This window comes from Pelodiscus sinensis, chromosome 5 (assembly GCF_052426305.1).
Source record: "Pelodiscus sinensis isolate ZL-2025 chromosome 5, ASM5242630v1, whole genome shotgun sequence".
NCBI classification, from domain to species: domain Eukaryota; kingdom Metazoa; phylum Chordata; order Testudines; family Trionychidae; genus Pelodiscus; species Pelodiscus sinensis.
This window is the reverse complement of record NC_143056.1, coordinates 130,737,135-130,750,165: the sequence shown is the minus strand read 5'-3', so window position 1 is coordinate 130,750,165 and position 13,031 is coordinate 130,737,135. Positions and strand designations below refer to the sequence as shown.

Here is a 13,031-nt window from a genome sequence, read left to right as displayed (position 1 = left end):
GGAAAAGAGCGTCTAGACTGGCCCCGATCCTCCGGAAAAAGTGCCCTTTTCCGGAGGATCGGGGCCAGTCTAGACGCTCTTTTCCGGCTTTTTTAAAAGCCGGAAAAAAGCGGCGGACATTTTTATTTAAATGCCGCGGGGGATATTTAAATCCCCCGCGGATTTCCCTACGACGACTGCTGAAATTTACATGCCCCTTCCGGAAAAGGGGCCAGTGTAGACGTAGCCCTTTTGTTGCACTTGGTGTGATAAAAATCTGTTTGTCTAGAATTGGCTTTTATAATAATCAAAGAGCTGCAAGATACAACTGTGACCCCCCGTCTGCAATACCAAATGTCTGTGCATACATGTGTGGGTTGTGGCAGTGGCAGGGCCCTGGGGTCTTATTGCCATGGGTGTGGTCAGTCGTGAGGTGGGAGATATCAGAGCAGTCTGTGGCTTTAATGATGGGTATAGTAAAGTACATGTTTGGGTGATACCCTGTAGGGAAGGGGATATAAAAGGACACAAAGTGGTTGGTAAATTTTAAATGTGTGATAATGCGTTGCGTAAGTACAGGCAGTCCCCGGGTTACATGGATCCGACTTACATCGGATCCCTACTTACAAACGGGATGAGGCAACCTCGCACTAGCTGCTTCCCCCCAGCAGACCAGGGAGACACAAAGCTAGCGCCCCCCCACCAGCAGACCAGGGAGACGCGGAGCGGCTTTTCTCAGCAGATACCTCAGCTTGAGAATAAAGGATTGAGGGAAGTGAGGTGTGGGAGAATAAAACTGAGCTCTGGAGAAATGTTTGGCTGAGTTTCCCCTACAATATGTACCAGTTCCGACTTACATACAAATTCAACTTAAGAACAAACCTACAGTCCCTATCTTGTACGTAACCCGGGGACTGCCTGTAGGATCAATGTTTGAGTACAAGGCAGATGCAGGCAGCACCATTCCATTACACTGTATAGGCAGACTGAGTGTGGATGCTATGGGTGTACTGAGGCATCACTCAAAGAGGGCAGACTCAAGGTTATGTGGACCTTATCTTAATTCTTTTTCCCGGTTTTCAGACATTTGAGTTTTGCAGAATGGGACAGTCTAGAAAGCCACATACAACCGCTGAGCAATTTTAACTCTGCATTAATGATGGTTTTTCCCCCATTTAATTTCCTAGATTTTCATATAGAAAGAAATTTTGGGGACCGAAGTTCATGGTCACTTAAACAGCTGTAGTCCTCACTTAGGTTTGCAGGTGATATGCTACTGTGCCTAGGTAATAAACAAAAGCTGTAGCTTTTTGTTGTGCTTTTCATCAGTAGGTCTCAAAGAACTTGACACCCCCCCCCATTTTACAGATGGAAAACTGAGGCACAGAGAGATGAAATGACTTGTCCAGGGGTCACCCGACAGGCCAGTGGCAGAGCTATGAATAAGTGCAGTCCAGATGTGGGCAATAATTTTTTGCAGAGGCCACTTCAAAAAATTTTGAAGTGACCCCAGGCTGCATTGGAAGGGGCAGGGCCTCAAAAGGAAGGAGGCGGAGCCAGGATTATTTGGGCTTCCTCATCCCCAGACCATGATTGAGCCAGGATCTGGGGAAGCCCTGCTCACTGGACGGTGAGCTTGGAGCAGGCAGGCTGGGTGCAGGCCGTGGGAACACACGGCTGAGATGGGGTGAGAAGCTGAGAACGACCAGGCTTGGCACATGTAAGAAACACTTCCTGGGGGGAGGGGAGACGGGGACACCCACTGACATGAATGGGGGGCTCACACAACTCAGAGCTATTTCTTCAGGCTGTTCATCTCCATGGGCAACTCTCTTTCGGCTGAGACCATCTCACTGAGATGAATGAGCCTTAACCCCTGGCTGAACCCTCAACTTCAAAGTTTGAAAATGACCTCAACAGCAGTCATGTCCCCTCGGACACAGGCCCTGCCTGCACCCTGAGCTACACCCTCCTGGGACACAGCCACTAGCTACAGCCTGGCCTGAACCCGGAGAAGTTTAGCACACTCGCCTGCGAGGTGGCAAACCCAAAACTGGGATTTAGGCACCTACATCAGGGGTTCAGGCACCTAAGTAGCTTTGTGGACCTGGGTCTGTCCCCCAACCAATTTTTTTTATTATTTTTTGTTCAGATTGCCCCTGCCTAGCAAAAGGGAAATGGCGGATTTCCCCACTGGCGACACTCACTGATCCTACCTAGGTGGCTGTCACAGAGGAGGGTGACACAGAGAGCTCCATTCCCTGAGCTGTTTACTTCTCCCCTCTCAGTTGCTTCTTCCCCCCAGTCTTTCACTGTCCATTCACATCTCAGATAGACAGATACTCGTACTAACCCAGGTGCCTGGTGTTGGCAGCGTCACCTCTTCAGTCTTCTTCAAGGTCTCATCCGCTATTTTCTGAGTGGAAACAAAACGTAAGACAATGTTACAACATTATGCACACAGGCCAGATTTCCTAAGGGCTGGGGTTTCAAGTGCTCCAGATCCACAGGAAGAGCCAGGCTCCCTAGACAGCTCGGGTCTTAATCTGTGTGAGCTCCCCTGACATTCTGGCCCATGGTGCCTGGACTTACAGCAGAAATGGTGACCCTTCGGCGAGGGGTAATAACTCAGCCGGCAGAGACAACACACTGGCCCCGAGGAGCCAGGGACTGGGCAGCCAGAGAGGGGGTGACCTGTGGTGGCCAAATCAGACTGAAAAATCAAAAATAAATTTGCAGAACAAAATTTTTGAAAGGACATTGATTTAAAAATGTTGAAAAGAACGGTCACTTCCCTGACCGTAACAGCGCTGCTTCTTCGAGGTGTACTGAACATATGGATCCCACTTCTGGCTTCAGTGGCGACTGCTGGGGAGGGACACAAGGGGGGGCGCCCCCCATGTGACTCCTCCCATACCACCACTAGCCTGGGGGAGGGCCCCACCTCTTCTTGCTCCCACCACACCCCAAACCCTGCCTCTTCCCACTCCACCCCTTTTCCCAAGCTCCCACCCCCGCAGTTTGGCCCCCTCCACACCTCTTCCCGCCTCTCCTCCACTCCCACCCCAACTCTTTACCCACGTTGCCATGCCCAAGTGATGTGGCCCAGGGGACTAGCGTAGGCCTGGTGCTGGCAGCAGAGATCAGACTCCCCCCCTCCACTTACTGGTGGGTGGGAAGCCGAGTGATCTGGCCAGCCAGCTCCAGGACCCAGGCCCCCAGCTGTATTGCTCCACTTTCCACCACAAGGGAATGAGATCCCTGCTGCTGGCACCAGGCCCTCTGCTAATCCCCTGGGTCATGTCATGCAGGGGAAAGGGTTCGGGATAAAGGGTGGAATTGCTCTGTGCATTATCCACAGTGGGAAGTGGCACAACACTGCTGGGAGCCGGCTTCCCGCCACCTTTTTGTTGGGAGGTGGGGGGGCGGGCATGTTACCCCTGTATATGTGCCATGTGCTAAATATTGGGGAGTTTTTTCGGCTAGTAATGTCTGTTTTGGTTGCACCTGCACCCAGAATGCCCTCCCCCCACCTGTGGGCAGTAAGGGCAGGGTGGGCTAGGCCTTCAGTTACTAGCCCAATCCAGGATCCCAGAGCTACAGGATTCCCTTGCAGTGCTGGAAGGAGTGAGGGTTGTCAGATCAGTGTGCACAATACATCTCTAGGATCCACAATTACTGTATGATAAGTCCCCATTCTTTCTCTTTCAAGTCACTGTCTACAAGGATCCCACTTCTAGTGACCAGCCAACAGCTACCTCCTGGCTTGGAGGCGGGAGTGAAGAGACCAATATTATCTCACTGTTTCCTTCTGCTCTCCGTCTGGCTTTCTGCATCTGTTCTCTCTTGTCTCACACTTAAATTGGAACCTCTTTGGGGCAGGGATTGTCTTTGTTTTGTGTTTGCACAGAACCTAGCACAACGGAATCTTAGTCCATGCCTGGGGCTCTTAGGTGTTACTAAATTACACTTAAATAGCAATAATTATGGCAATTATAATAATGTAATATCTAGTCTCTAAGAATGACCAGAATCAAATATTGCGGATGAATATTTTAAATCTTTATAGCCAACTATATAGAATCCTATGAGGTCATTGGTGGTTGTTTTCTCTCAGAATTATGATAGTGGAAATTCCTTGTGCATTAGCCAATTATAATAAAAATTAACACATAGTGATTATGCAAATCCCCAACCACACTCTTGCAGTGAGAGAAGCTGGGACAGTGCAACCTCAGCGTAATGTGAGATATAATAGACACACACTAACCTGACTCTGGCAGAGCAGATACAATATTCTAAGCTCCTTCACTACTTTTGCTTCTTGTTTGCTGACAGTTTCATTAACCTGTGACTGAAAGACAAAGACAAAGATGTGCAATTCCATTGTTTATTGTCATCAATTTCAATTATTAATATGTTGAATAGGACTGGTCCCATACAGACCCAGGGGGAACACCATTGGTTACCATTCTCCATTCTGAAAATTGACCATTTGTTCCTAACTTTTATTTCCTGTCTTTTAATCATGTATTTGTCCATGAGAGGACCTTCCCTCTTATCCTATGACAGCGTATTTTGCTTAAGAGCCTTTGGTGAGGAACCTTGTCAATGACTTTCTGGAAATCTAAGTCCACTTTTAGGAGGATTTTTCTCTCAAACAGAAACCCGTCTGTATTTGGGAAGAGAAGCCCTGTCTATGATTTCACTCACTAGCCACAATCTCTACCCTCCTACCATTCCAAAAGGTGACCAGAAACAGGGGACACCGTTCCACTGTGTCATAGCTGACTTTAGTGCCAGGATATAGGACAGGGGGAAAGTAACAGCAATAGAAAGTTTGCGAACTAGGCAGTGAATACTTAGGGAGATTCAATCCCTGCTTGCAGTGGGGGCCTGGGTATGGTAGCTGAAGCCAGGCTGGGAAGGGGAAATATAGTGAACAGGTCAGGGATGTGGGGGAGCAGGGGGAGGGGTGATGTGCCTAAGCAGGACTGATGTTGCCCTGGTAGTGGGGTGGGCTGTCTGAGTATGCAAATTGCAGGACCTGATTTGGCGGCATTTGTCACTAATGTCACTGCTGCTGCTGCTGCTGCTGCTGGGGAGACTTTTAGCAGCTCACTCCCAGGCCTTATTCCTCAGGTCGCAGCTGTTTCAGCTGCCACTCATTCCTGGCAGCGTCTTTGTGTCAATGCTGCGGCTGCTGCTGCTGTTACTGCAGCTGAGGCAGCGTCTCTGCAGCGTTCAGGAGTTTGCCCCCATAGGGCTCTTCTCAGCAGTCTGCGCTCTTTCCAGCAGCTTCTCTGAGCAACCCCCAGCTGCCCACCTAGACTGCAGAGTCCCCCCCATACACAGATTGAGCTCTCTACCGCTGCCGCCACACGCTCGCCTTATCAAGGGAGCCGTTTGAGGAGGCCAGGGGTGGGGGTGTTGCAGCAGCCATGCGTACCAGGACGCCACTTGCTTTTCTTCCCATTCCCCTGACTATTGCAGAGCAAGGAGAAAGTACAGAGGTTTCATGAATTACTCCTCTGTCCCCTCTCTTCACCAGCCAGGAGTAAGAGGCCTGCACAGAAGCTCCCTGATAGGGGAACAGGAAGAAAAGTAAGTATCCCAGGACGTGTGGCTGCTTCCCCCTCTCTCCGCTTCTTAAAATGGCACCCTTGATCTTCATACAGCTGCTACAGGAAAGCAGGCTGTCACAACTTGTTGTGAGCTGAAACCCACTAGTACAGTGGCTCTTAGCCATTCCAGACAACTGTACCCTTTCCGGAGTCTGATTTCTCTTGTGTACCCCAAGCATCACCTTGTGTAAAAACAACTTGCTCACAAAATCAGACACAAAAATACATAAGTGTTATAGCGCACTATTGTGGAGAAGTTGATGACTTTTACTTTTGCCCTGTCATTCTGAAATAAATCACAACCCCCCAGGTTGAGAAACACTGATACAGTACCTAGAGCCATACAAAAAAGTCATCGTTTGTACTGGCCTCACTAGTGATTTTATGCAGCTGGTGTAAAACCAGGCAAATATCTCAATGAGTTGCTGCTCCCCTGGAAGATCTCTGCGTACTCCTAGTGGAACATACGTGCCAGGGTGAGAAAGCTCTTACCTCGTCCTCTTGATCCTCATCACACACACTCCCTTTTGTATTGAAATTCTGTTGTGGGACTAACAGCGCTGTCCCCAGTGATACCACAGTCTGAGATGAAAGAAAAAAATATTAGAGTGAATCAGAAAACCACATGAACAGTGTCCTGAGCTATCATCAGCATGAACACTGACGTACTGTCCTCTTTACAGCCCCAGACCATGAAAAGCAAAAGTGGCAGCACCTCCAGCTTCCCCCCCTACACACACACACACCTGACTAACCTGCCTCACACCTGCTCAGGAGAGAGAATAATGAGGGTGCAGAACTCCACAGCCATTCATCATTAGCCTATCTACTGAGAATGCCAACAAGAAAGGTGGGGCCAGTTTTTCAAAACAGCTCAACTCCCCTTTAGTTACATGTGGAATCCAGCCAAAATAAGATTGATGGAAGTGAGTCTCATCATGAGATAAAGACAATGATACCACTGGATGTGATGTCAAAGGCTCTGATGACACAGGAAATAATGACACTACACCTGACAGGATGAAGTATTAGGGTGAAACATTTGCAATGTTGTTTTATTGGGTACAGCATCATTTTTTGTTATATTGTACCTGGTGACCAAAACTACAATCCTAATAGTTCCCTTATCACTGGGGCTTTCAGACAATTAAATAAATCAATCATAGTTATTAATGAGATTAATAAAATAGTCACATTTATCACAGTTCTAATCTTACTGTTAAACAATATTAGAAAACTAATTTACATTTATTGTTAATATTTTGGGAAGTTTTTCTACATTTTCAAATATAATAATTTCAATTACAATGCAGAATGCAAAGTGTAGAGCTCCCTTTTATAACTTTTATTACAATTATTTTCACTGTAAAAAATACTGCACATTCCACAAGTTGAAATATGAAAGCATATGAATATTTAGCAATCTGACATAAATACGTCGCTACACTGGCTACAATAGTGCCATGAGAATGCCTAGTCTCACTTTCTGGTGACACTGTAAATAATAAACAGGCAGCATTATCTCTGGTAAATGTAAAGAAAAGTGTTTCTTTCAGCGATTGGCTGAACAAGTGATAGAACTGAGTGGACTTGTAGGCACTAAAGTTTTACTCTGTTTTATTTTGGAATGCAGTCATGTAAAAGCATTAATTCTACTTTTGTAACTGGCACTTTCATGATAAAAAGATTGCACTACAGGACGTGAATGAAGTAAATTGAAAAATAATATTTGTTAATGTTTTTACAGAGCAAATATTTGTAACGAAAATAATATTTGTATTCTGTGCTGTAATGGAAACCAATATATTTGAAAATTTAGAAAAATATCTACAATACTGATAATACATTTAGATTGGTATTGGTCATAAACTGCCAGGAATGGGACATGCTTACATCAATACCAGATGTCTCAAGCTCATCCCAACTGAAGAAATGGGATTTGCCCACAAAAGCTCATAATACTTTATGTTTATTAGTCTCTAAGGGCATGTCTAGACTACATGGCTCCGTCGATGGAGCCATGTAGATGAGTTTACTAGACATAGGAAAATGAAGCGCGATTTAAATCACCACTTCATTTATATCAAAATGGCCACCGTGCTGTGCCAATCAGCTGTTTGGTGGCACAGCACAGTAGTCTGGATGCTCTGCGGTCGACAACAGAAGCCTTTGTTGACCGCTCCGTTATGCCTCATGGAATGAGGTTTACTGGAGCAGTCGACAAAGGCTTCCGTTCTCTCCCTTAGGCTGGAAACTGCCTCTTCCTGATGCATCCCTTTCCCCCTTCTGTAGCTCCGCACACGCTCCTGCTCAGCACTCACCAGTAGGAGAATTTTTCTTCTCTTCTCTTTCTTCTTCAGGGTTCCTCCTGCCTAAAGGAAATGGGAAGGAAGAACTGAGGAGAGGTGATACACGACTCTATGGAAAATCCAGGCATTAGTGAGGTCTGTACTAAGACAGAATAGCAATGTAGGAAAAAAAATATTGATCTTCAGAATAATACCTCCTCCTCCTTGCCCTTTCATGCAAAACCCCCCCACTTCTTTCACCCTTAGGCACTGCTGCTTCCATCTATGCCACATGTCCTGGCTGTGCATTTCCAGACATTGCTATATGGGACTGTATTAAGTGTCAGCTGGTGTGTGAATTTCAGGGCCAGGCGACAGCATTTTGGCACCTGAGGCGGGGAGCTCAAATGACGCCCCCATATGCGCATATGCACCAGCAGCAGACACAATTTTCTACACTTTGGGGCCTAGTGGGGCCACGCCCCAGTCTGGCACTTGAGGCAGCCACCTCAGTTAGCCTCATGGTAAGGCCAGCCCTGGTGAATTTACTGCGTTTAGCTACGCTTATACTTAAACTTCTGCAGTGACACCTCTGCAGTGCTGTCGTTGTGTCGCTTCTGTGTGGTCACACTCCACAATGGGAAGCGTGGGGAGGATCGCTGTGGTAAATTCCAGTAGGCAGTATCTAGGTCTATGCTAGAATTCTTCTGGCAACCTGGCAGTATCTTCACTGGGGGTGAAGTCAGCTCAACTACATCACTCAAGGAGAGAGATTTTTAACACCCCTGAATGACTTAACAGGATCCGCTCAGTATTTAAGTGTCACTCTTTGACTTTAGGATCATTTCTACATCCTGCGCCTGTAGTTTACTCTGAGCTGAGTTCTGTTCCTGTGACGTGGGCAAACTAGGTGCCAGCTCATGTGAAAGCCCCGTGCCCATTCGCCTGTGTACAAAGGGATTGTTAAATGGATCGGAATGTATTTGGTGTTTAAACTTTATGATACCCACGGCTTAGTCCAAGCACTGGTTTTACAGAGCTTGTCGCAATGTAATAGCAAATATTGACATTGCGTATTTCCCAGAAATAAAATGGCCTAGCATACGAGAAGAAGCCTTGTGTTATGAAAATGAATAACTTTGATGGAAAAGTTTTTTCTTCAAAATTTTTGTCATCATGTTTGTGAGGATTAGCAATGACAGACTCTAAACACAGGCCTCTCCCTATCTGTCACTTAAAGAGCCCAAGTGGGTGGTGACCCTGTCAGCTTGTTTTCTGCGAGAAGTATATGTGACGGGTTCGGTCATTGGGACCCTGTGGGGACTGTCATAGAATCATAGAACCATAGAGCTAGAAGAGACCTCAGAAGATCATCAAGTCCAGCCCCCTGCTCGAGGCAGGACCAATCCCAACTAAATCAACTTGATGTGCTGAAATACCACTGAGTCCACCTACCTGCCCTCCCGGGCACCCCTCAACTCGGCCTTGTTGAGTCAGGCCCTCCAGCCTCAATTCAAAATCTTTCAGAATATTGTATTTGAACACACCTTACTTAAGGCCTAGTTTTTTCCTGTGTTCAGGGGTGCACACAAGAAACACTATTTTGGGGCATCTCTTTGGGCTGGGGCCTGATAATTGGGGCATTAGTAAAGTAGAATTTATAACTTTGATGTTTTACGTACCTTTCCATGTTGTGTCGAAACACTTACTAGTTTTGTCTGTAGAGGAAAAATTAATGGAGATGGGTATATGGTAATGAAACAGGGTTAAAAGCAAAGGGAGTGACTACCTCCTAACTCTGTGCTGTAGACCATCAAGTCATAGTTGGGGTTAGTTTCCTTTGTCCTTTGGACCTGTACCTTCACATTGAGAGGACCAGTGATTTTCAAAAAGGACTTAATAGAAAGCAGCAAGAGGAAAGGAACAATGCCAAAGGCCACTTCATTTCATGTGCCTCTCGCCTTCTTTATCCCATTTAGACCCTGCTGCTTTCCAGAGCTTCCCATGTCTGGTTTTGCCACATGTACCTCAACTGGCGAATTTAATGGGTTTATATAATTTGGCTTTGGGGTAACGTAAATCACTCAAAATCACTGCTGTGTCCCCACAGCCATAATTCCATAATAGGAAAATGTTTGGTCTGAGAAGTGCCTTAGTTTCTTAACTAAAATCTCATTCATGCTCACTAGCTCAGAAATAAAACGGGCATGTGACCATATGATGTTTCTAATCATTTGAAGATTTGAAGTTGTGACCAATAAAGAAAAGTGGCTTTTGAGCATGGGTGTAGGTGCAAAATGCTTCTCTTTAAACAAGTGATTGAAAAGACAAACATTGTACGTAAGGTTTTTATAGAAACGCACAAGCCTTTTAAAAATTGCGTTAGCTTGATTTTTAAAGTTTGACCTGAAAAAATTGTTCTAAAACATATTACTCATAAACCGGAAACAAAACCTTAGAATTATACAGTTTATACAAAATACACCCAAGCCAACGCAAAAGAAAAAAACAGATTATGTAAACCAGCTGATAACATTTTTACTAGAGAGGAGGAGAAGGCAATTTCAATGCTCTGGCTCTTGCCTAACTTTTTTTTTTTAAATCTAATGCCATTAAACCAAGTCCATTGTTAACAAGCAAACTAGTGACTCACTAACCAAAAGGAGCTTGCTGTAGCTTTCTTTATTTACAAAATTCATGTCAATTTAGCAGACAAACGTATTCGGTTTTAGTTTTGTATCAGGAATTGAATGACTTCCCTTTACATACAGTCTTTAGCCTTTTTCTTTCACAATGGCAGAAAGATCCTTATGGTTATGTCTACACTACCCCCCTAGTTCGAACTAGGGGGATAATGTAGTCATCCGGAGTTGCAAATGAAGCAACGTGGCACGAGGTGTACAGCTAGTTCGTAATAGCAAGGCTAGTCCGAACTAGCCGGCATTTAAAAATGGCGCCAGCCGGCTTCATGCAAATGAAGCCCGGGAAATTCAAATCCTGGGCTTCATTTGCAACTCCGGATGACTACATTACCCCCACTAGTTCGAACTAGGGGGGTAGTGTAGACATACCCTCTGAGTGTATGTCCTGTGCTTAAGAGCAGAGCACACACTACTGGGAATGGGTTGGCAGAGGCCTAACTGTAAGCAGGGGCATGGTCCGGCTATTGTGGAGACTCCTGGGAGTGGCTGGCAAGTACCTGTCGTCCCTGAGTGGAAGGAAGGGCATTCGGGCTCTGCCCCCACAATACCCACTGGCTGCAGTCCATGGCCAATAGGAGCTGAGAAATTGGCACTTGGGCTGCACCAGAGACACCAGCCTGGGGGTCCGAAGGGAGGGGGGTGTTGGCCACTTCCCAGAGCACTGCAGGACCAGGCAGGCAGGTACCGGGAGCCCGACTTAGCTCTACGGTGCTGTTGGACTGTTAGTGCTTAAAATCTCCTGGCTTGGCTTCAGTGGTAGGCAGGTGAAGAAGAGCGGAGAAAGGTTCCTTCAGAGACACTCCCACGGTGTTTGGTAGGGATGTGAGCTCCCACCCGGCTCCCTGCAGCCCAGGGCTTCTCCTGGTGGGGGAGCTGACTCCCAGGCCTGCCAGGGGTGTCAGTGGGAGCAGGTCCCAGCTGGCTGCTCTGGGGAAAGGTTGGGTTGAGGGCTATAGGGAGACCCCTGTAGTGGGGTGATGAGAGACCCAGGAAGGCAGAGGCAGGAGCCTGGGGCTGAAGGCGAATAGGAGAGCCCCAGCATGTACCCAACAGCCTCTCCTAGTTCTGCCTGCACATCTTCCCCTCTCCCCCCCCAATAACACAATCCCAGCCCAGGCTCCGGTACGTACCTGTGATACAGCCTGAGATAAGTCTTCCTGCAAGGCAAAAGAAAGGACAAAGGACACAGTTATACACACAGTAACTGTAACTATAGCGGCCCCTGGACACCCCCCTCCTCTATTCATTCCCCCTTCTCTCTATCCTCCAACACAAACCCTCCCTCTATTTGCTCTTCCCCAAAGTATTGTCCCGCTCTCTGCTTCTCCCTGTCCCTCTCTGTGCCCCCTTCTCCTCCTCCATTCCCTCTGCCCTCTCCCTGCGCACCCTCCCGTTCCTTCTGCCCCCTCCCTGATGCCTCCCCACCCTCTAGTTCTTTCTTAACCCCAGATCCTCTCCGTGTCTATACTATCTGTTTCCTCTCCCCCCCCCCCCCGCCATCATCCAATTCACTTCACAGGTGAAGACCAGCAGAGCAGGTTCCTTCTGAGACATGGACGCTGAGTTTGGTAGCAGGGCTGTGAGCTCCCACCTGGCTTCCTGCAGCACAGTCTGTTCCCTCCTCTCTCCCTTAGTTCTCCTCTCCTACCCTCCCGCCTTTCCCCGTGTTCCCTTTTCTCCCTTCCTGTGCTGTCTTTTTCTCCTGGTCTTGCTTCCAATTCCCTTTGCCCCTCCTCCATCTCCTTCTCTTCCCCCTTTAGTCCCCTCCCCGCACTATTTGAGATCAAACCAAACTAGGGAAATACCGGCAGAGTGTGACTGGCCTCTGAAACTCTTTCTTCTCCCACCAAACCTGCAGCGGCAGAGTCCTGCTGTGCGCTGCCCATCCTAGGAGAGAACGGAGATGAGGGGGAGGGTGTAACTCTCCGTCTGTTAATCTGCTCATTGACCTATGAACCTCAGTCAGTACCTACTGGTGCAGTCACTGCCCACCCAGGCAGGCAGAGCCTTGGGCACTGGAGAGACGTACAGCCCCCATCCCATGTCCTACTGGAATCGCACATGCCCAGCAGAGCTGATGTGTCAGCCATGGGACTCAGCCCCCACGTGCATCTCCTCATCACTGTTCCTACCCTGCCTCACCCCACAAGCTTTCGGACTCTCCCACACCCAGCAGGCCTGGCATGTTGGATGCAGGCCCCGTGTTTCCCCATCTCCCATAGCAGCCCTGCGGCCATCTTGCACTTCCCACAGGGGTACAGCCAGGCAGCAGGGATATCCAGAGACTCATCCCCCTGGCTGGACCAATGGGCACTCATGTGGTAGGAGGGAAGGCAGGAGACTAGCTCTTTGACCCCTCTCAGTGACCCTGACTGGTTCTTAGCCTCCATGGAGCTTCCAGCTGCATCGGTGCCTTTCCCAAAAGCTGCAGGGGAACA

General features: G+C 47.7%; 1 protein-coding gene across 5 annotated transcripts in view; it reads right to left on the bottom strand.

The window, feature by feature from the left end:
* Nucleotides 1-13,031, bottom strand: part of LOC142829368 (uncharacterized) — a 59,875-nt gene that overhangs the window by 25,114 nt on the left and 21,730 nt on the right. For 4 of the 5 annotated variants that reach the window (XR_016349744.1, XM_075929089.2, XM_089778972.1 and 1 more), the window contains exons 2-8: nucleotides 12,399-12,480; nucleotides 11,724-11,750; nucleotides 9,574-9,609; nucleotides 7,925-7,975; nucleotides 6,096-6,185; nucleotides 4,250-4,333; nucleotides 2,333-2,395 (exon numbers count right to left, since the gene is read on the bottom strand). Coding sequence is in view for 4 of the 5 variants with exons in the window: in XM_089778972.1 (XP_089635098.1) it covers nucleotides 2,333-2,395; nucleotides 4,250-4,333; nucleotides 6,096-6,185; nucleotides 7,925-7,975; nucleotides 9,574-9,609; nucleotides 11,724-11,750; nucleotides 12,399-12,480 (433 nt within the window). In the remaining variant the exon portion in view is untranslated. The remainder of the gene's footprint in view (nucleotides 1-2,332; nucleotides 2,396-4,249; nucleotides 4,334-6,095; nucleotides 6,186-7,924; nucleotides 7,976-9,573; nucleotides 9,610-11,723; nucleotides 11,751-12,398; nucleotides 12,481-13,031) is intronic. The other variant, XM_089778971.1, reaches the window with a different exon arrangement.